Source organism: Humulus lupulus, chromosome 2 (genome assembly GCF_963169125.1).
Source record: "Humulus lupulus chromosome 2, drHumLupu1.1, whole genome shotgun sequence".
Classification (NCBI taxonomy): domain Eukaryota; kingdom Viridiplantae; phylum Streptophyta; class Magnoliopsida; order Rosales; family Cannabaceae; genus Humulus; species Humulus lupulus.
The window spans coordinates 250,263,819-250,288,380 of record NC_084794.1 but is presented as its reverse complement, the minus strand read 5'-3'; the positions used below and the strand labels follow the sequence as shown (position 1 = coordinate 250,288,380).

At 35.8% G+C, this 24,562-nt stretch overlaps 1 protein-coding gene across 1 annotated transcript; it reads right to left on the bottom strand.

The window, feature by feature from the left end:
* Nucleotides 1-1,642: 1,642 nt before the first annotated feature.
* On the bottom strand, nt 1,643-3,028 carry LOC133815358 (uncharacterized). The gene is made up of 2 exons (XM_062248210.1): nt 2,830-3,028; nt 1,643-2,643 (listed from the first exon to the last, which is right to left on the bottom strand). The coding sequence occupies exons 1-2, from the start codon at nt 3,026-3,028 to the stop codon at nt 1,643-1,645; spliced, it is 1,200 nt and encodes a 399-aa protein (XP_062104194.1).
* Between the last annotated feature and the right edge of the window lie 21,534 nt (nt 3,029-24,562).

The following is a 24,562-nucleotide window of genomic DNA, read 5'->3' as shown; positions in this document are numbered from 1 at the left end:
CATTTTGAATCATACTCACTGTGTGATTATAATGCCAGAGTTTCTGGTTCCAAAGAACATCATTCCTTGCCCTCCAAATATGATAAACAGTAGCGGCAAGTATGGTCAGCAGCATGCTCTTGTATATACTTGATGACTTAGCATGGGAAATCCATTTCAGCAACCTCTCCAGATTAATTGACTGTGCATTCCAGTTGAGCCAGTTTTTAATGGCGCTGAGACACTTCCTGCTATATAGGCACTGGAAAAAAAGATGCTCAATGCATTCATCTGCTTCCCCACAAAGTAGGCATACCGGATCTAGAGATGAATTGTATTTGATGATACGGTCCTTTGTATTCAATCTCTCCCACATGACTAACCACATGATGAATCTATGTTTAGGAGTAATTAGTCTATCCTAAACAAACTTGTTCCAAGATACTTTATAGTCAGGAATACTCATAAGCTCTAAACCTCTTTTAATACTATAGTGCTGAGATAAGAAGGAGCCAAGTGATACTTTGTTCTTGAAACGTTCTTTCACAGCAACTATACATTTCCAATACCAGCTACAATCCAGAGGGCACGTATAATCCCACCAGTTCCTGTTTGCTATGTAAACACTATTGATCCATTTGACAAATAGGTTATCTTTTTTCTTGGCAATATCCCAAACATATTTCCCTATGGCAGCCTCATTCCAATCAAGGATTCGTCTAAAGCCTAAGCCTCCTGCAGTTTTTGATAAACAGAGATGATCCCATGCAATTAAGCCATGACCATGAGTATCCGAGGATCCTTTCCAAAGGAAAACTCGACAGAGTGCTTCAACATCTCTAAGTAATTTTTTGGGTAAAATCATGATCTGTGCCCAGTAAGAATGTATGGAGATTAATATTGAGTTGATCAAAGTGACTCTCCCCATGTAAGAGAGATTCCTGGTACTCCATAGCCGAATTCTGCCAGTCATTTTCTCAAGAATACTTGTACATTCAGCAGCAGAAATTTTCTTAGAGCAAATTGGGATACCAAGATACCGAAATGGAAGATAACTGCGGGTATAGCCAGATGTTTCAAGAACCCGATTCACTTCAGATTCAAGCATGCCATGACAGTAAACCGCAGACTTAGAAGCATTAGGACATAAACCTGAAGTTTTAGAGAATAGCTTCAAACCTCTCAGCATCAAGATGATTGAAAGATAATCTCCATGACAAAAAAGCAAGAGGTCATCCGCAAAACACAAATGGTTCAGCTTTAGTGTGGAGCATCGATCATGATATTTAAAGCTTGGCCAAGTCCCCACCTTAGTCAAGATCCTAGACAAGTATTCCATACCAAGTACAAACAACAAGGGGGAAATAGGGTCCCCTTGTCTAAGACCTCTCCTTGCTGCAAAAAATCCATGAAGAGAACCATTAAGTAATAATGAAAGCTTAGGAGTGCGAATGCAAGTCAAAACCAGTTCAGTAAACTTTTGAGGAAAACCAAAGGCTTTGAGCATCTCTTCAATGAAGCTCCAATCAATAGTATCATATGCCTTTCTTAAGTCGATTTTGATCATGCAACTAGGTTTACAATTTTTCCGCCCATACAGTCTCACCGAATCTTGACAAACCATGATGTTGTGGCCAATATATCGTCCATGAACAAACCCCCCCTAATTTTCAGCAATTAAATCAGGGAGAATTCTCCGCAATCTCGAACAAATCATTTTTGATGCAGCTTTATAGATAACATTGCAGCAGGATATAGGGCAGAAATCACTTACATTTCGTGGGCAACTATTCTTTGGAATGATGGTGATTGTGGTAGCATTGATTTCTTTAAGAAGTCTTCCTGTGTTCAAAAAGGACAACACTGCTTTTTCAACTTCAGCACCTACTAGGTTCCAGTTATCTTGATAGAAGCTGCTACCAAAGCCATCGGGACCTGGAGACTTCAGACCTGGAATAGCAAATATTGCCTCTTTTACTTCTTGAGCTGTAAAATCTGCTTGGAGAATACTTATGTGTCTGTCCGTGATTTTTGGTCCGAGATCAATAATGCTTTGGTTTACCGAAGTTCTTTGATGCATTTGAGAGCCTAACAGCTGCTGGAAAAATTGCATAAATGCATGCTGGACACTGTCTGGTGTATCACACCAATTACCCTGATCATCTTCTATGGAAGAGACACGATTTTGGGTCCTCCTTGCCCTCAAAGAAGCATGAAATATGGCTGTATTATCATCACCATTTTTAGCCCAAGAAGTTTTAGCTTTTTGAGCTAAAAAAAGAGAATAGGCTTTAGACATCTTAGTAAACTTCTCCCTGGCTGCTTGTTCCTCGAACAGAAGGTGACTGTTAAGAGGGTCATTATTGATTCTGCCCTGCAACTCCAGTAAGGCATTCTTAGCTTCGATTGCTTTCTGTTGAAGATCATTAAAGCCCTCCTTATTAATACTCTTGAGTACCTGCTTCAATCTCTTCAACTTCGTGGTCAGTTTAAACATATCAGTTCCTACAACTCCTTCCTTCCAGCTTTGAGCTACTTTCTCATCAAAATTATCAGCATCTTTCCACATACTAAAGTACCTAAAAGGTTTTTTCCCACAAACAACATCTTGGTGTAAAGAAACTAAGATGGGGCTATGATCAAAAGTACCTTCAGGTAAGAAGACTGCCTCAGAAAAATGAAAGGAATCAACCCATGCAGAATTGATCAATGCACGATCAATCTTTGAAAAGACTCTGAATTCTGGCTGTTGCTTATTGTTCCAGGTGAAGAAAGCGCCAGAGAATTTTAAATCTTATAGTTGACAATAATCCACACAATCTCTAAATTCTTGGGTAGGGGCTTTAGTACTTCTCCTTCCAACTCTTTCATTAGAGAGCAAGATGTCGTTGAAGTCTCCAACTAGTAACCATGGCCCCTGCACTTGAGCTGAGACTTCTTTTAAATCCTCCCATAGCTGCTTTCTTTTGCTGTCTTCATTGAACCCATACACAATTGTAATATTAAACCTTTCCTTGCTTTGCTTAGAATGTCCAATACCATGGATCATTTGAGCAGAACAAAATCGAATATCCAAATAAAAAATACTTGGCTGCCATGCTACTACTATTCTTCCTTTATCCAGCCATGGATTATTATTCGTAAAACACCAATTCTGAAATAAACTAGAGTATAAGGATCCCATGCTTTTATTCTTTATTTTCGTTTCGAGGAGACTAACTAGCCCAACTCTTTTTGAAAAAATCAAATGCTTGATTTCATTATGCTTGTGTTGGCTATTAATCCCTCTCACAGTCCAGCAAAGAATCCTATCCATTGGAAGTAGAGGGATCTCCCCCCTCTCTAGTAATACTGTTAAAAACCTCTTTCTCCTGATTGTCCAACACATCAAACCGATTTGCCACTTTTGTAACAGCAGGTATCTCATTTATTAGCACTTTTTTCCTCTTTTCAACTTTCTGAAACCCTTCCTCATCCACTATAGATGTCTTCTTCTCCACCTCATTCTCTTGCTTCTTGGGAATCCATTTCTGTTTCACTGTGTCCTGCCCTTCCTTTTGCTTCCTACAATTGTTGGTCTCATGCCCTAGACCCGAGCATGTGTAACATACTAATGGTAACCATTCATACTTCACATCTAATTCAATATCATGATTAAATTCATTTGTGAAGGAAACCGTAACAGGAAAATCTTGACCAAGGCTTACCTCAATCAAAATTCTAGGATACATCAGCCTATCTCGATGCTTTGTGACATTGTCAACTTGCAAAGGTGTGCCAATCTGACCAACAATCTTGAACAAGGATTTTACCCCCAATACTTGATATCCAAACCCTTTAGTTGTATCCAGGTGGGAACACTGGTAATGTCATCTTTGGTGAAGTCATCAATCGGATTCCATGGTTTCATGACCACTGGCTTCCGGTCAAAAAACACATATCCACCTTGAAGAACTCTGTCTCGTTGTTCCATATTCTGAAATCGGATAATGAAAATTCCGCGAGCAATCATTCCCACTTTAACTACCGCATCTTGCCACATCCTTCTTGCAAAGCCATCAAGAACATGAAGAGGTAGATTAGCTCCCATGACAAAGCAGACAATTGAAGGTTGCCAGTAGCTCACTTCCTCCGCAATGTCATCAAAGTCGATCTTCACTTTAGATTTAGGGCTCTGCTCTTGTTGTCCCTCTAGTGCAACCTTCTCTTGAATCGACCCAGCAAACCGAGAATCCAGATTCTGAACAATGTTAGATCTAAATACTGGAGGAGGAGTCCTCGTCCCCGTGCTCACATTTTGAGCCACACGATTCGAATGCGATAACCAGTCCAAAAAATTCTGGTGTATCTCACTACGATTCCTGCAATTCTCCTCCATATCTTCAGGGGAAAGAATCTCCTCAACCCCCAGCTTCATATCGCCAGCTTCCTCATCAATTTCCAATTCTTTCACTCCCAGAATCGCATCCATAGATCGTGTCTTGATGATCCTATCAGTGGATGAAGGGCCTTTTTTCTTTGATTTCACTTTCGATTTAGTTTTTCCGGCTACCTTCGCTCCTTTCGCCATGGCTCCGGTGAAACACCGAAGGAGAGAGAGAGAGAGGGAAAAAATTTATTTGTTTGAATTGTTTGGTAGAAATTATGCAAATTAAAATTTTTTAGAAATTGACAACTTGCGTGTTATGGAAGCCGAGGGTTTTTTTGGAGGTGGGCCAAGCGTTGAGTGAACCATGACGGGAGGTTGGAGCTCGACCACAGTGGACGCCCCGACTTGAGGAATCGGCTCCACAGCCAAGCTCGTGGTAGCCGGAGCTGGTGGAGGAGGTGTCTTTTCAGTCCTCTTAAGGACCTTGGCGGGATGCTCGGACTTCCGTGAGCCTCTCAGGTGCTTGCTTCTTTTGGCCTCGCCACTCTCAAGGATGTTGTCGAGGTCAGAGTCCATCTCGCCTGCACAGTTACACCACAATATGAGTTATAAAAAAATAAAGTACTCTGCATAATGCAAACATACATGGGATAAAAAGACAAGTGGAGAGAAACCTAACTGGAACTCTCCCCCGAGCTTGTGCTCGGTGACCACGAAATTCACCCATCTTCAAAAGAGGCGGGGGGAGTGCCTTCCCTATAGGTGGAAGTCAACCTCGAAAGGTCCCTATAGTCGTTGGTCCCGTATTGGATGGCTATCCCATTCCATACCTCGTTCAGGCTATACATGGTGTCATATTTCCCAAGCCAGCTATCAAACCTATGTACCCTGTCATCTACCCAAGACCATATGTAGAAATGGTCCCTATCATCCTTACATAATACTAACCTATTGGGTTTATGCTTTAATAGGGAGGGGGACCACATATTCGAGCTAAGGATGACTGTACCTTGATCATCCGAGCCCGAGCTTGAGGCCTCGTCATTGGCCTCATTCCCCGATTGTGGACTCCTATGACGGACTGGAGGTGGAGGCCTCGCATCTCTACTCGAGGGGAGGTTGCCGGTTGGTAGAGGTACGAGCTCCCACCGGTCGTATTTCTTATTGGACCAGTCCAATGTAGACTGATCCTCCCCTAAGAGCCCACACGCCCAAAGCTTGTCTTCATGCAGGAGATATGAAAGGGATCTCTCTGCGCTCCCTCATCTCCTTGGTAGGGGTAGGGCGATGATAGTTGGATGGAAAATCAAACGCATTTCAACTAAGTACGGACCTAAAAACAAAATTCGAGCACAGAAAAGAAAGAGGTTGAGATACTTACGAATCCATCTGAACGAGTAGAATCGAGGTGGGGCTAGGCCATCTATCCAGAAGAAGGCCTTCTTGAAGTTAGGAGGATGATTGGGAAGATCCTCGAACACCTTATTCTCCTTCGGATAGCTCGAGAGATAGTAGAAGCCGTCTCCTCCCCGAGCTCGGGAGGGATTGCTTTTCAAACAGAAGAGATATAAAATCTCTCCTGGTGAAGATCCTGCCCACTTCAACTCATGATACAGTGACCTCAGGGCAGACAGTACCCTGTAAGAATTGGTGTTGAGCTGGCAAGGGGCTAGCCCAACAAAATCTGTGCAGTCCTTGAAAAAAGACTTCAAGGGCAGTACTGCCCCTGCCTTCATGTGCTCCTGGCTCCAAGCTGCGTATCTCAGCTTGCTGCTAGGATTTCCATCTCCTGGAGCGCGGCAGCTTCGCTCGTGGGAGGTCGGGGCTCGACACCTTAGCGAGCCTGATAATCCTATACCGTGAAAGGCTAGGATATCAGTTATCTGGCCTAGTGATGTAACCGAGCTCCAATAATGCTCGACCTCAAAATATTCCCTCCTCGGCTGCGAGGTAGAGGGTTCCCCCATCAGTGAAAACTGAAGATCACCTGGCTTGAAAGCAATCGTCACTTTAAGCGAAGGGTCAAGTGGAATCGGTCTAGGCCCACGGGGACGAAAAGAGAACTAATCCGGGCCATTGGCCAGATTCTGTATCAAATCTGACGGTTAGGGAACAGTGAAGTGATGGTACCCAAAATGAGGGCAGGCAGATGGACATAGGTAGAGTTTCAAGGCACTCAAGTACCTTGAATAAGCAATACCCAACTGACGCGTGTCCATACTCTATTGTGTGATGGAACGGTTCCCGAACCTTCTCATGGGATTCGAACCAATACTTTTGAGGGGGCAAAATGTCACACCCAAATTTCGAGACCTAAGATTGTGACCTCGAAAGCTGGACTCGTTAGGTGTGAGCTCGAGATATCTAAAGCACATCACGGTCCAGATGTCAAACCCTCGAAGCAAGGTGGCAACCTCGAAGATATGTAACATCGGAGTTCTTTCTAAGCTCGAAAGACATAGCATCGGAGTATATCCGTTGTCGGGTGTCTTCGGATCAAGTAGCCCGAGCTCGGCATGGGTATAAGCTCGGAATGTAGCGACCTCGGTGGTATTTGCCCGCTCCGAGCTGGTCTTGGGGTAAGGTGGCTAGCTCATAATTTATCTAAAGACCTGGTCCGACATGATACTGATTACCGATCTCGAACGACGTAATGGGTCATCTGATGAGACGCGTTCCATGCGTTTAAAGATATTTATTGTTGTAACTTCCCTACATTAAAGGGATATTAACTAGTCTGTTATATGCCTCCTGGTCTTCAGGAGACGTTTCCTTGTATATAGGAGTTACATAATTTAATGTCATTATTCCCATTAATGAAGAGGAGTATCTTCCCGAAATATGTGGGAACGAACTCTGAGAACCCTCTATAAATAGATAGATCATGGACACTTAGAGGGGACATATTTTTGATATCTTGAGAGAATTTCTGGAGAATTCATCCCTGAAGAATTTCCTGAAATATCCAAAATCTTAATAAAATTGACTCGTGGACTAGGCAGAGTTAACTGCTGAACCATGTAAAGTTATCGTTGTTATTCTGTATTATTTACTTGTGCCATAGTTCTTGTTGTTTAATTGCTCTACGTTTTAAGTTGACAAAAAACGGCGTCAACAAACATATAATATATAATATTTTGTTGTTACTACCAAATTCAAAAACTAGAACAAACATAAACTTAAACAAATTTTTTTAATAAAAATAGGATATTTTAAAGATATTTTATGATAGTTTAAATAATTAAATCATATTTATTTAAAAATAGTAAAGACATACATATTATTTGTTTATCTTATAAGTTTGTGTGATAATTTATTTTTTATCAAGTGATTAGAGCTCATTTTCTTCATCAAATGCACTAAAGGACATTGTGAGATACACTTTTTCTATTCTTATTTTATTTCTATTATTAATTTCTTTTTAAATATTATTGTATTTTATATATATATATGTCATGTAGCCATGTAAATATATATATATGTCAATGTTGTATTGAGATGTCATATATGTAGAGATTATTGATATGAATATTTATTTATACTATAGAACTATAATTTATTCTATTATATATATATGTATATTAAAAAAAAACAAGTTTTATTAAAATTATAGACAATGTTTACAACTTTAAAACTAAGCAAACGTCCATTGCACATTGTTTCTACCTAGTATATATATATATGTATACTAGATACAAATAACATGTGCAATGCATGCTTAGTTTTATTTATAGAATTTATTAATTATTTTTTATTAAATTTGTATTATTGTCAAATAAATAAATAATATTATTAACAAAATGACATAAACATATTAAAAGAAAAATTAAACTAAAATATTATTTATGATTTCAAATATATATATATAATATGATGACATTTTTAAATATAAATGATATTTTTTTTTATAAAAATTAAGATTATGTATTATATATTATTGTTATAATGATATTTTATAATATTTAAATTTATATTAAAATAAGTATTAAAAATATAATCTTATATTAAATATTATTATAATAATATTTGAATTCATATTAATATAATTTGTTAAAAATTAGGATTATATATTATATATTATTATCAAAACAATATTTTATAACATTTAAATTTATATTAATATATTTATTAAATATTTAGTATTGTATTATATATTATTATAATAATAATTTTTTATAGGATTTGAATTTAAATTTATATTAATATAATTCTTAAATATGTAATCTCATATTAAATATTATTATAATAATGATATTTTCTGTAACTTGATACTAATTTGATTTATATTATTTATTTAAAATATTTTGTTTCCTTATAAAATACTAATTATGATTTATTTTATTTTAAAAATAAATTTAATTATAATTACTAATTAGTTCAAAAAAATTTAATCAAAATATTAATAAGGTTTTTTTTTAGCAATTAACATTCATAATTATTTATATTCTTTTTATTTAAGTCCCGATTATAAATTTTTTTACCGCTTAAATCATTGACCAAAATTTTATTTTATTTTATTTTTTTATAAATAATAATTTAAAAAATCACTAACATCAAAAACAAATTGTTTGTGCATCTATCTAATACACGTTTTTCTTTTATCTCAAGTCCTCGTTCATCTTTAAAAAAAAAAAAAATCTCGAAGTCCTCTTCTTGTAGCTATGACTTTCTCAGCCTCTAGCTATTCAAGATGAACGGTGGACAGGCGACAAGCTCGTTGGATGCACTAGCACAACGGTATATGCTCAATGGATGTCCTTTTTTTTTTTTCTTCCTTTGATGAAATGGCTTTCATTTTTGTTAACATTTGTTTATTTCATTTGGTAGCTATTGGTACTACAAATTATTACGGAGAAGTACTATTTTAACATAAGAAAGAGCTTGGTTGAGTTTGATGAAGTATTACGATTTTGAGAATAATTTTTTTGCATTTAGTTGATTGTTTTTCATTCCTTTTTAGTTTAACCAGATGCAGAGAAAGCACGTTTATGACCTTAGGCAGTCAATCTAACTTGTTCATGTGGCAAGAATAGAATTAAACAAATATAGTATTTATATGTTTATTATTATTTTTTTGTGAGATTTAGTATTTATCTTTAAAGTTAAATGACTAAAATATAAATAATTAAAAGATTTTACATGCATTAAAATAATTAATCAAATTAATTAATTATTAATTATATAAATTCAAATTACATCATTATTATATTAATAAATAATTAGTTTAATTCTTAAAATAGAAACTTTGACCTATTTTGGTGATGTAACCACTATGGTTAGATAACCATTGAATACTCATCCATATATATATATACTAGATATAAATAATGTGCAATATGCACATTTACTTAGTTTTATTTATAAAATTTATTAATTATTTTTATTAATGTCATATAAATTTTAAAATAAATATTTTATTTTAATTAAACAATTTATTTATTTTTGTTTAAGTTTATGTTTGTTGTAGTTTTTGAATTTGGTGGTGATAACAAGAGATTATATATTATATGTTTAATGTAATATTAAATATTATACGTGGATTTTAAATTTAAGTTTCTTCCTAGTTTTTTTAAAAAAAAATTGTTGTTAATTCACAGTAGATTATATTATATGCTTAATATTATATTATTCTAATAAGTGAGTTTAAATTTAATTAAAATTTTATTTAAGTTATAAAACGTGTGGTTTTATTATTTTTAAATAATTATTATTAAAATATTTCAAAAATATCGTATTTTAAATTGTTTAATTATTTATTATTTTAAAATAATTATCATTCTAAAATATCTAAAAAAATATCATATTTTAATTTATTTAATTATTTATTATTTTTAAATAATTATCATTATAAAATATCTCAAAAATATCCTATTTTAATTTTTTTTAATTATTTATTTTATTTTATTTAAGTTTAAGAGTTTACAAACTACCGTTAAATATAAGAATATTCTGTTAAAGTTAACATTAAAAAAAATAAAAAACCGTTAAAAACCAAGAATTTCCGTTATCTACACACTTATTATATAGAAGAGATATACACACAAATCGTTTCTAAATCAATAATGAACACTGTGAATAATTTAGTATTACAAATTCTATATGCTAATCAAGAACCATATTGAATGTATAAATGCAAATCTTAATAATCAAATATAAAAGCAAATCTTGAAAATCAAAGAACAAGTGATTAAATGATTATAGCATGAATTTAAGAACTTTTAATTACAAATGATGGCTTATAATCACAAAATGAATAATGTAATTGATGGGAATCAATCACAATATAACAATAGATTTAATGGGAGAACAACACAAATTAGATCGAGAGAAAGATGAGACCTTTGTTGAGAGAAACCTTACTCACATAAAATCATAAAGACTATGATTTTATGAAAATCAATGGAGATGGCAAATTGACACATATTGAATTGTTGTCCAAAAATCTTTGTTCCTAACCTCCCATAAGAGATTGCTTAAAGTTACTACAAGTTGGAATGAGATTGAGATTTACAAGCCTTGGTCTTCAAACAAGTCAAGCTTTCTTGATAAAGATCTTGGAGAAAACTAGTAATCTTTTTGAGTTAGAGAGAGAGAGTGTGGAGAGTGATCAATTCACCAAAATATCAAATGAACTATTTAAATAGTGTAGAAACCGTCATTAGTGTTAACCAATGAGATTCGAGCATTTTGAAATAAGTTTTGGAGCCAAAATCACGAAACTGTACGACCCCATACGGACCGCCCAGGCGATGCGTCGCCTGGATGTAGGCGATGCATTGCCTGTCGTGTTTCGACAGACTGAGCGATGTGTCGCCTCCAACAGGCGACGCAACGCAGATCTCTCTGTAATGTCGCCATAGAAATCGCCCCCAAAATGTCTTCAAATGCCTTCAAACTTTTTGGGTATGCTTACTTACTCTAAAGAAACATTTTGTACCAAAAAAGACAATTTTTAGATACCTACACAAAAAGTCAACCTACTCATGTTGACTTTAGTGAAATCGTTATGGTTTTGCACCTCTTTGTACTCAACTAGTTTCATTATATATTTAACCAATCCTAACACATATATATATATATAGATATATATAGATATATATATATATATATATAAGTGAAAGAAACATTAAATTAAAAAAAAAAGGGTCATGACTCATATCATTGAAGAGCTCTAATCCAAATCCTATCATTCCACTAAATGAAAACGCCCAGAAATCTATAGCTCAAGTATTCTTTTTTTTTTTCATGGCCAACTCTAATATACATATTTATATGCATATAAACAATTTCCAAGCACGAACTCTAAAGAATCATCATTAGACTATATATGTGTATGCAAAAGAAAAGTTACACATAAACAAAAAGTTAAGGCAAATAGTATGTACTTAAAAACAAACGTGAAGTGCCCGAATGAGGCTATATGAAGCATAAGTATACTAAGTCAAGCTTAATCCAATGGAAGCTCTACCTTGTCTTCTACTAAAGTTATTGTTTGGAGACATGAATAATAATAATAATAATAATAATAATAATAATAATAATAATAATAATAATAATAATAATAATAATAATAATAATAATAATAATAAAAGCTTCATAAAATCATGGTGTCAACCAAGAAGCTAAAAATGAGTTGAAGAGAGAAAATTGGAATTCAAATCATGAAACAAAAATTCCTATCATCAAAAGTGACAAGATATAAAAAAATGACTAAAAATATAAGTCATCATATCTTTGTCAAAAGACTCGAAGTCTTAAGTAATTTTGAATTTTGTTTCATAGTTCTTATCAAAATAAAATTGTAATTCCAATCATCTCCAAATTTATTCAAGTGAGATTAAAAATGAGTTTTCTTTCAAAATAAATTCAGAGTCTCCAAATAATACAAGTCACAATTTGTTTAACTACGTTCGACTTGCTCCAAAGGATACGTAGGTAGGGATGTCAATATAACCCGAGGGGTTGGGTCCCCGTGGAGACCCGACCCTAATGGGGCGGAGGCGGGGGACATGACCCTCGTCCTGAACTTGCCTCGTTTACATTGTAGTTTTATTCTAATTTAATTTTGTAATATAAATATTATTAAAAATATATAATATACTAATTTATTGTTTTTAATTATTTTATATTAGAATGTATTAATTATTTTAATTTATTTTATCAATTTTGGAAAAAAATTAAACAATTTATTAAATGTGTATCTAATGGGGCCTCAACCCCTCCCCCATCCTTGACCAATTTACATCTCTATACGCAAGCAACTTAATTGCTAATGTTAGACACAGTCACAAACTCCTCAAGTTTCTCGATGAGGTCATTTACCTCAAAATTTCCAAACGAGGTTGTTCACCTCCAAAATCCCAAGTGAGGTCATTCACCGCAATAAAATTTCTAAATGAGGTCATTGACCTCAAACCCCCACCTCAAATGGTCAGAATTTCCAAATGAGTTAATTCTTCACAAAATTTTCAAAAATACAAAAATCAATGAACTACATTTGACTTGATTCCTTTAAAGGATACGTAGGTAACTTAGTTGCTAAAGCTAAGTGCAGTCACAAATATTACAAATCCCCAAAGTTTTGAAATATCAAAGTTCCATAATAGGTCATTCACCTCATAATTTTTCCTAACTTCTAAAGCATCAAATAATTCCATGATATGTTCATCATTAACCAAAATTCTTCCACTCACTTTCTAAAATATCACATCCATAACTACAAGTGGTTTGATCCCTCAACTGTTGTGATTGGTTCAATATATGGTGAAATTGGTTAGGCACGAAGATGTGCAAAAACCATAACGATTTCACAAAAGTCAACATGTGAGAGTTGACTTTAAATATAGGCATTTATAAATCATCTTTTTGGGTCCAAAGTGTTTCTTTGGAGTATATGAGATTATCCAAAAAGTTTGGGAGCATTTGAGGATGTTTTGAGACAAATTTTGGAGTGTCAATATAGAGGTGTCGACGATGTGTCTATTGGGAATAATGCCCTTAAAATAATTTTAGTTGACAAATGTTTTAAATGAAATAAATAATTGAATTGAATTATTATATATATAGACTGTGTCCGATATTATGTTGATAATATTAAGTAAATATAAGAAAATTCCAAAGTTTATCTATGTGTCTTAATCTCGTATTGGTATGAGAGGATCGAGATTAAGATAATAAACTTGAAACAATTCCTAGAAAATAAAGTTACGGAATCTTTAGATTAATTACTGCTAGTACAGTTCGCTAGTATTATGAATACAAGTAACCTAGATCCGAGTCACTAGTGTAGTAGGACACTTTGGTGAATGTACTTTATATATAGTGATATATAGAACTGGACCAGATGTGATTTGTTAATACTTGTTTAAACACCGTTTCATAGTATTAATCAAACACATCAAACGATGATCATATACACGATGATCTTAATCCTAAGGTTACTATGAACTCCTATATATGTCATCTGATCCTTTGGTTCATGTGCTAAAGTTTTTCAGAATAATCAGGCTAAGAACAACTGTTTTGGGGACGGAACATAGTTTAAAAGATATGGAATTTATACCTTCTTATAGATTGAATAATGGTTCTCTATTGGGTTGGCTTTTGGAACTGAAAAGGCTATGAGCGCTCACGTCGCAAACTTGTTGTGACACAACCTTCACTAGTAAAGTCAATGGTACACTAGGAATAAGATATAATTAAAAGGGCAAAGCAGTAACTTTATTCCCTTTTAATTATCAATCATTAATAGAGGATTAACGTTGTATGTATTGATTATATCAATAGACATTTTATTCTTTAATAAAGTACTATGTAAATATATGTCTATAATTATCAAGAGTTTAATCTCATATTTATAGTGAAGTAATCATGAGATTAATAAATATGATTATTTAATCAAAGAGCTTTGATTATTAATCTAATATTTATTAGAGCTTGATATTATAGGTCCATAGGTCCCCAGGGTGGCTCTATGAACACCATATCAATGTAAGAGTTGATACAAGGGTAAAACTATAATTTGGAAAATTGAGAAGAATTTTATTCTTCGGGTCAAATGTACAATTATATGATAATTGAGGTTGAATAATTAATTTAGAATTAATTATTAAATTTTAAAAAATATGTTTATTGAATTAAATATATAATTTCAATATATATATAAATAAATTAATTAATTTTTTGAAATTAATTATTTTATTTGAGTGGGAGAAAATAAAATTGGTAAGTCAAAATAGTTTTTTGATTTATTGAATTTTAAAAAGATGACGATAATGATGATCATCAATTTGAATTTGAATTTAAATTAAAATTTTGAAATATGGTTGTGATTTAAAAAAAAGAAAGATGATACCATATTTTGTGGAAGGATTAATTTTAATTAAATAAATAAATAAAAGTAAAATACAATATCCCTGAAAGGGAATACTGCTATACACGCATGCCACAGTCTAGGGATTGTGCCATGCGTGTAGCATTGTACTGATAAAATATTAGTATTGTTTTTATTTTATTTATTTAATTAATTAATAATTTGAATTTTTTTTTTCAAATTTGGTAAGTTAGATATTTACCTAAATCAATTCATATCATCATTATGAAATTATTAATATATTACTATTATTATTATGAATAATAAGGTAATATATAATCTCTCTATATATATTATGTAATAACAAAAAGAAAACGAAGAGAGTGAATAATTCAGAAAAAATTTCAGAATTTGTCAGACAAGAAGTTGTCATCTTCTTATTTTGTTATAACATTTCTCAAGCCATAATTCAAGTTCTCATGTGTTGAGATTAAACTTGTGATTTTTAAATTACAAACCCATGTTATCTATGTGCTTACACACATCTTAAGGTGTAGAGAACACTCCAAAAGATCGTGGTTTGAGTACTCAAAACATTGGATAGAAAGATCAATATATATATATTTATATATACGAAAAGACTCAATGACCCTTGATAGAATTCAAAAGGTAAATATTTTTGCTATTAAATATTTGTATACATATGCATATGATATATAAGTATGTGTATATTATATATATGTTGCATGATTAATAATACTGTATATTAATGTTTATGTCTGGATGTTTTCTTGAACATATAAATTGTTTATATGAGAGATGTAAATTTTTGTGTGTTTATAAACTGGGCCCACCACGTAATTTTCGCTGTGCACTCTGATTTTTCCAACAATTGGTACCAGAGCAGATCATCAATCTTTGCATATTATTAATTGATGTGTGAGACTATGTGCATTTTTATATTATATGTTTGAATGGATGGATGTTTGTATTCATGATGATAGATTCTTAAGTGTTGTTTATAATGGTGCTTTTGAGTTTAGGAATTGTTCTTAAAATTTCTAGATGAAAAATGTAAGCCATTTTTGGGGCAAAGGAATTTTATAATTTTTCTTTTATAATTCTGGATGAAATTCTGAGATGGCCCGAACCCCGAGCCCTGAGTCGCACCCCTACACCTACGCACACCTGTGCCCAGCCGCACCCCACGCCGTGCCTGCCTAGTCGCGCGTCCCTGCCAAGCCGTGCCTGCCCAGTGCGCGCCCCTACCAGGACGTGCCTACCCGTGCGCCTATGCCAGCCCCTGCGCCTAGTCGTATGCCCCTGCCAGCTCCACCCCGAGCTGTGCAGCCTCCACCGCCGAACCTCCTTGCCGCCACCCCACATTGGTACACACCTAGGGTTTGTATCATACAAACCCTAATGTGTTGTTACCATAATTGTTTTAATTATTCATTTAATTAAAAATCTGAAATTGAATTAAAATAGTTTTAATTTGGAAATTTCTTTAATTGAAATAATATTGATTATTTTCCTTAATTAAAATTATTTTAATTATTCTCTTCCATAATTAAAATTGTTTTAATTAAAATATCCAAAATTAAAATTATTATGAATTTTGATTTATTAAAATTAAATTGTTTAATTATTTCAAAAGTTTGTTTAAAATAATTGAAAAGTTGTACAATTTAAAATGGATATGGAAAAAGGGTGGCATTGGCTCAATAAAACTACATCTCAAGGTTTGAGATCAAGGTGCTATTCATCAGGCCTTAGATAGTCTAGGTTACATTTTCATGTATTTTTTTGCAAGTGTTGTAATTTTTCTAAAAATACCCAACAGTTACCAACCCGCTTTAATTTACTTATAATAAATGTTTGAATGTGATTAAAGTGTTTAATATTTTGTCATGCATTATAACATGCCATTCATATACCCACACAGTAAGCAATTAGCATGCATTACATTCATGTAGAAACATGTTATTAGGAACGTCCTATGTTTTATTATATGTTTATATATTATAATTCATATAATAATAAACTTAGTGTTAATTAGTTAAGATGGTGAATCAAAATTAAAGTTGTTTAATTTTTTATTTTAATGAAAAATATTTTATTAAAATAAAAATAATATTCTCTTAATTAAAGCCAAATTAAAATTGGAATTAAGGGCACAATTTTTTTTTATTAATTGGATTAGTAATTATTAGAATATCATTCGGTAAAAATAATTAAATTTATTTTTACAACTAAATTTAAAAATATTGATTTTGTGAAAAACACACTTTTCCAAAATAGTAAGTAGGAGAGGGAGTTATGACAATAAGGCCCATGCTCTCCATTATTGGTTGAATACCGAGAGGCATCGGAAGGGCCTCGTGTCGCCTCCGTTTGGGGGGTCCCTAAGGAAAGACTTTCGAATATGTTTATTTTACCTCAAGGTTGATTTCTCTTTTGAGAATATAATTAGTGTTGTATTTCAAGTTAACTGACCCTAAGGCACACTCTTGAGTTAAGTCATTAATTGAAAATAATGGGTTACAATCCGAAGGTGTATCTAGGCTTTCGAGCACGACTAGTGCATCTTGACCAAACTAGCGGTAGTTCATAAGTCAAAAGAGAAAAATGCATTTTTAAGTTTTCACTTATGAAATTGAGATTTGTATCAAAATTAATTTGGAGTTAGTCTGACCTACCCCAAGGCTGGTCCATTAATTTTCAAATTAAATTATCGTGGATTAGTATATAATTTTTTTATGTGTTTTTATATGTTGCATTCATGCATCATGTTTTACTTTTCCAAATACTATATTGTATTTATTATATGTTTTAATTCAGTATATTTTATTTATTTATTTCCAGCAACAATGGTTAATTCTCTTAATCCTAATCAAGGACCTCAAAATGTGAAATAGCCAATGAATCCTTATGAAGGCTACCGAAGTACTTTTCATTTAGACTTCAACAATCTTGATGATTGGTACAGAAACATACACTGTAACACTCTGGAGAGCCAAGACCATTACACTGTGTATTTTAAATAGTGCAAGACTTGCTAATCAAGTCATTTGGACATAAACATGTCACTAAAGTCAACGAACGGGTTAGGGTTAAAAGATTTTGATAAAAAAAAAGTTGACTTTCATTAAAAATAAGAGTTGGTACATGGGATCCCAAAAATAGTGTTTATAAGGAAATTACAACCCTTAAAAGTAAATACAAATGAAGCTAGCCTAAGTGGAAAAATACAATTTTGGCTCTAGTTCCTGTTAATCCCTCGACTGTGGTAGTCGAGCAGCTGCTGATGTACACACCGCCCCCAAAGCTCTCCAACTCACAGCTGGTCCAGCTTTCCCTCTCCCTTACCTGCACCATATATCACCCATGAGCCAAGGCTCAATAAGAAAACTTAATTCACATACACAAATGAACAACATTACATATGTAGTAAACTCAGACCGATCAAGTCAATAATAACAGAACATAAGCAACAAGCTAAGCGATAATAAACAATTTAATCCAACATGTAATTCAATCTTAGCATTCAATACCATTAGTTAAGTGTTGGCACCCATAGGCCGAGCCCTCTAGTTATTTAGCTAACCTTAGCTCGCTTAGGCCGGGATGCGTTCTGCACGCTTAACTTCAGCCCCGGCTCCCTTAGGCCGGACTTTCAGATCAAATATAACAGATAAATAGATTACGGAACACGCAATCGAAAATAGCACGAACAAACATGCCTATCCAGATATTCTCAAACACAGATATATTTACAATCTCACATATATTCATTTATAGGGGGTCTCAGCCCCATTCACAACCTGGGTGCAGTTTTCTTACCTCGAATCTCGAGCAAAAGATGTAGTGCGGTCCCGAGCATGATCCTCAATCCCGATCCTTAACGGTAACCTAGTTGCAACACATCAATAAAAACAATCCATCAAGCCCTAAACCAAATAAGAGCTTCAGAATATTATTCTAGCCTCCAGGACCTCGAATCCTACTAAACCGGGTAGTAGGATCCTTCTCGAGCCCTTCAATTTGGGTTCCCGAGCTTAAAACCCTAGATTGGCCATAATCCTCTATTTGTGCTGTAGCTCCCCAACAATTAGGGTCACGATCCTCTCCAAGTCAGAGAGCCCAGCTTGAAATTTTTCTCGACACGCCAGGGCGTGTCGCGGCGCTAAGGCGACTCAGCGAATCCCCAAGGCCTCCTAAGTTCATGCGGGCTGTGGCATTCAAGAATAGCGCTGCGACGTGATCCCGCGAACCCAAAATTTTCAGCGTTTTCAGATTTCTAAACCCCCTGCAAATTGATCCAAACATATTATAATGCCAGAATTGAGTCCCAAATCACTTACACTATACTCAGAGCATTACATAAACCCAAATAAACTGGACAAAACCTCATTACAACTTAAATTCAACCACTTAAGTTCAAAACCGCCAAAATACTAAAAACCCAGAGAAATTCATAAGAAAACTTGTTCTAAACCTTACCTCCGTGATGATCTCAACCCTGAGCTAATCCCCAACACTTCTAGCCTAAAATCCTCAGCAATCCTAGCCTTGATTATGAGCTTTACCTCAAAAATTTCCCAAAGCCCTCCAAGCCAATAAGAGAGAGAGAAACGTGAGGGAGAGAGAGAGCTAAGTTGAGGTTTATGTTTCTGTTGTTTCCCCTTAGTTCTAGAATCTTGTTTGGCTTGGGTCTATCCTCAGCTGCCTAAGTCCAAAAATGCCCCTAAGTATATCCTTAATCCTTTAATTCCACTAAGGGCAATCCCGTCATTTACACCATTCTCGCTAATTCCTTGAGTATTCCTATAAATCCCCATTTAATCCCGAAATAACCAAATAATCACTAAATTACTACCCGGTAAATCCCGAGCACGTGCTATGTTCCCAAAATACCCCTAGGCTCCCCCGAGCCGGGTATTTGACCCCGTTGTGACTATTTTGCTATTTTGCTCATTAGGATTGCCTTGAGCCGAATACTACAAATATATCCGCATAATAATGTGGTCTCAATCATTTACACACATATAATCACATTTATGCCCTCAACGGGCCAAAATCACAAATATGCCCTATTTAACAAGAACGGGTCCACATGCATATTTAATACTCATAAACATGCATATATATATTCATATTATCATATAAATTATGTATGCCACATAGTCACACATTTAATCAATTAATTTCACACATATATCCAATTAGGCCATCCCGACACACTAATCAAGGTACTAAGCCATATTAGCATTTTTGGGACGTTACAACTATCCCCTCATATTGAAAATTTTGTCATTGAAATTTACCTGAATAACTCGGGATGTTGATCCCACATAACCGACTCTAGCTCCCAAGTTGTTTCCTCGACCTTACTATTCCTCCATAAGACTTTAACTAGAGGAAATGTCTTGTTTCTTAGAACCTTGTCCTTTCTGTCTAGGATCTGAACTGGTCGCTCCTCATACGACAAGTCTGTCTGTAGTTCCAGATCCTCTTATCCTAATACATGGGTCGAATCTTACACATACTTTCGAAGCATTGAGATGTGGAACCCATCATGAACTCCTGATAACGATGAAGGCAGAGCCAATCTGTAGGCTACCTGCCCAATCCTCTCCAGGATCTCGAAAGGTCCTACGAATTTAGGGCTTAACTTGCTATTCTTCCCAAATCTCCTTACTCCTCGCAATGGCGAAACTCGCAAAAATACGTGGTCCCCTACCTGGAACTCCACATCCCTACACTTAGGGTCAGCATAGCTTTTCTTTCTACTCTGCGAAGCGAGCATTCGAGCTCAGATCTTCCGAATAACTTCATTAGTCTTCTGAACCATTTCCGGTCCCAAATACTTCCTTTCCCCCATCTCATCCCAATGAATGGGCAACCTACCCTTCCTTCCATACAACATCTCGTATGGAGCTACTCCATTCGTTGACTAATAACTATTGCTATACGAGAACTCAATCAATGGGAGGTACTTACTCCAAGTCCAAGACCCCTCGTAGTCTAGCACACATGCTTTAAGCATGTCCTCCAATATTTGAATTGTCCTCTCAGAATTCCCGTCTGTCTGAGGATAAAAGGCTGTGTTGAACTTCAACTGAGTCCCCATAGCCTTCAATAAACCACCTCAAAACTTGGAGGTGAAAATGGGATCCCAATCTGACACTATAGACTTTGGAACCCCATGGAGACGTACGATCTCCCTCACATACAATTCCGCTTACTGGTCCACAATATAGGTTGTCCTCACCGACAGGAAGTGAGCTGATTTGGTGTATCTTTCTACTATCACCCACACCAAGTCATGTTGCCCCACTGTTGTGGGCAAACCCCCTACAAAATCCATGGTAATATCTTCCCATTTCCACTTAGGAATACCTAAAGGCTATAACAACATCGCTGGTCGCTGGTGTTCAACCTTTACCTGCTGACAGGTTAAACACTTTGCTACGTAATCAATCACATCCTTCTTCATCCTAGGCCACCAATACAATGACCGTATATCCTGATACATCTTCGTGGTACCTGGATGGAGTGAGTATGGTGTAGTATGAGATTCATCAAGAATCTCTCGTCTGATACCCATATCCATCAGAACACAGATCCGATCCTTATACCTCAACAAACCCGTCTGGGAAATGGAATAATCCTTACCTACTCCAGCTAGGACATCCCCCCTAATATCCTGCAACTGTATATCACCTACATGGCCCTCTTTTATCCTCTCAAGAGGGTAGACTGTAAAGTAATATTGGCCAACTGGCCCACTACAAATTCTATCCTCGCTTTGGTCATCTCTTCTGCCAATTCCTTCGATATCTGCTTCGAGCTAAACAACTGTCCTGGGCCTCTCTAGCTCAAAGTGTTTTCCATCACAATAGCTTTCCCCAGGTGATAAAGGATGTCACAGTCATAATCTTTTACCAACTCTAGCCAATGCCTCTGTCTCATATTTAGGTCCTTCTGGGTGAAGAAATACTTTAAACTTTTGTGATCAGTGTATATCTTGCACTTATCTCCATACAAGTAATGTCGCCACACTTTCAGTGCAAATACCACCGCTGCTAGTTCCAAATCATGGGTAGGGTATCATTGCACATATTCCTTTAGCTGCCGTGATGTGTAGGCAATAACCTTCCCACTTTGCATCAACACACATCCTAACCCTAGCCTCGATGCATCGCATTACACCACAAACTTGTCCCCATCTGAAGGAAGACTCAGCACCGGAGCAGTAATTAATCGTCGTTTTAGTTCCTGGAAACTACCCTCACATTTGTTTGACCATGTGAACCTCAGATTCTTCTGCATCAACTTAGTCAATGGTGTGGCAATCTTTGAAAACCCTTCCATGAATCGTCTATAATATCCCACTAACCCAAGGAAACTCCTAACCTCTGAGGTGTTCCTTGGCCTCGACCAATCCTTAACTGCTTCTACCTTGGCCGAATCCACCTTAATCCCGTCTCCATTGACAATATATCCAAGGAATGTTACCTCCAGTATCCATAACTCATACTTCTTAAATTTAGCATACAATCGATGCTCCCTCAACCTCTGAAATACCAATCGGAGATGCTGTTCATGCTCTGTCTCTGAACGAGAGTAAACTAGGATGTCATCACTGAAGACAATCACAAAATGATCTAAGTAATCCTTGAACACCCTGTTCATCAGATTCATAAATGCTGCTGGGGCATTGGTCAATCCAAATGACATGACCAAGAACTGATAATGCCTGTACCTCATGCGGAAGGCCGTCTTCGGAATATCCTCATCCTTGATCCTCAACTAATGATAACTAGATCGAAGATCAGTCTTCGAGAATACTGTCTTACCCTACAACTAATCAAACATGTTGTCTATCCTTGGCAGTGGGTACTTGTTCTTTATAGTCAACTTGTTCAATTCCCTATAGTCTATGCACATCCTCAGGGTCCCATCCTTCTTCTTCACAAAGAAAATCGGAGCACCCCATGGCGAGAGGCTAGGTCTGATAAATCCTAAGTCTAGTAGCTCCTGTAACTGTATCTTCAACTCCTTCAATTCTGTTGGACCCATTCTGTATGGTGCCCTCAACACTGGTTCCGTACTCGGTGCTAACTCAATGATGAACTTAATCTCCCTGTGCGGCGACAGTCTCGGTAAGTCCTTAGGGAACACATCCAAGAACTCACATACCAATCTAGTCTCCCTTGGCCCTACTAGCATGACCCTAGTGGTATCCACCATAATGGCTAGAAAACTTATACAACCTCCTTGTTATAGGTCTCTAGCCCTCAACGTTGATATCATGGGAATGCGAGGTCCATGCACAGTACCCACAAAAACGAAGGGGTCCTCACCCTCAGGCTCAAAACTCACCATCTTCTTCCTACATTCTATAGTTGCCCCATACCTGACTAACCAATCCATCCCCAAGATCATGTCAAAGTCATCCATAACCAACTCAATCAAGTCTACTGATAGTTCCTTGCTATCCACCATCACTGACAATGCTCTAATCCATCTCCTAGAAACTACCAGTTCCCTTGTAAGCAGTATAGTCCCAAACCCCGCAATAGAATACTCACTAGGCCTACACAATCTATCAATCACTTTGTTAGAAACAAATGAATGTGTAGCACCAGAATCAATCAATACAATATATGAAAAGCCAGTGCTAGAAAGCTAACCTGTCACAACTGAGGGACTAGCCTCAGCCTCTGCCTGAGTCAAGGTGAACACTCGAGCTGGAGTTAAGCTGTCCGCCTTCCCTGGGTCTTCTTTCTTCAAAGTCGGGCAGTCTTTCTTGAGATGCCCAATCACCCCGCACAAGTAACAGGCATTTGCCCGACATTCACCTAGATGGCGCTTCCTGCATCTAGTACATTTAGGGTAGCTTCTCCATGTCTCACTGCCACCCCAGCCCCTCCTATCAGGAACAATAGTGGTCGAGGTGTCAAGGGTCTTCCTCTTCTAATCATTAGGGCCTCTGCCCCTACCAGACCCTGTAGGTCTTGTTCTCTGCCTCCTTAGTAGTGAGGGACTTCTCAACCACTTGGGCATAAGTAGTCTCCCTAGGTACTTGTAACGTCCCAAATTTCCTAATAAGGCTTAGGGCCTTGATTAGGGGGCCAGGATGGAAAATTATAGAATTATGTGATATATATGTGCATCATTATGTGAGTTATATTATAATATGACTTGATATGCATGTTTAGGTGTATTAAATATGCATGTGGGCTCATTTATGATTAAGTGGGTAATTTTTGTAATTTGGCCTGTTATGGGTATATTTGAAATATATGTGGTATGTGTGTGGTAATACATTACTATATGAATATGTTTGGGTTACTCGACACGAGACGATCCTAGGGAGTAAGCTAATGGGAAAGTCACAACGAGACCCATACTTGACTCAGAATGAGTCAAGGGGTATATTGGTATTTAGCACATTACCGAGATATTGGGCAATGGGAATGATTATTTGATGATATATTGGGAGTTAGTGAGACCAAGAAGGAATTCTAGGAACGTTGACTATTTTACCCCGGGGGCTTTTTTGGGATCCCGAGCATTAGGATTTACTTGAGGTTACTTAAGCTCGAAGTAACCTGTCAGAAACATAAAAAGAATGTTCAGTATGTTCTCTCTCTCCCGTTATCCCTTTTTGACGCCATTCACATTTTTGAAGGAAACTCGAGTTTTAGGACTTAGATTCAAGCAAGGTTAGAGTCATAACGATTCTAGGGAAGATTAGAAGCTTATTAGCTAGAGGATTTAGTCAGGAAATGACTCGATCAGAGGTAATCCAAGTCTTGAGTTTTTGAGTTTCAAGCTTTGATTGGATTTTACGTTTTGATGAGTTTTTTATTTGGTTGGGACTTGGGTTTTAA

Bases quoted from the DNA above. Each gene is read 5' to 3' on its own strand.
- LOC133815358 (XM_062248210.1), bottom strand. From the start codon at position 3,028: ATGATCCATGGTATTGGACATTCTAAGCAAAGCAAGGAAAGGTTTAAT. The intron at 2,644-2,829 runs GTACTAAAGCCC...TTTCTGAGGCAG, and splicing joins TGAAAGAGTTGGAAGGAGAA to TCTTCTTACCTGAAGGTACT.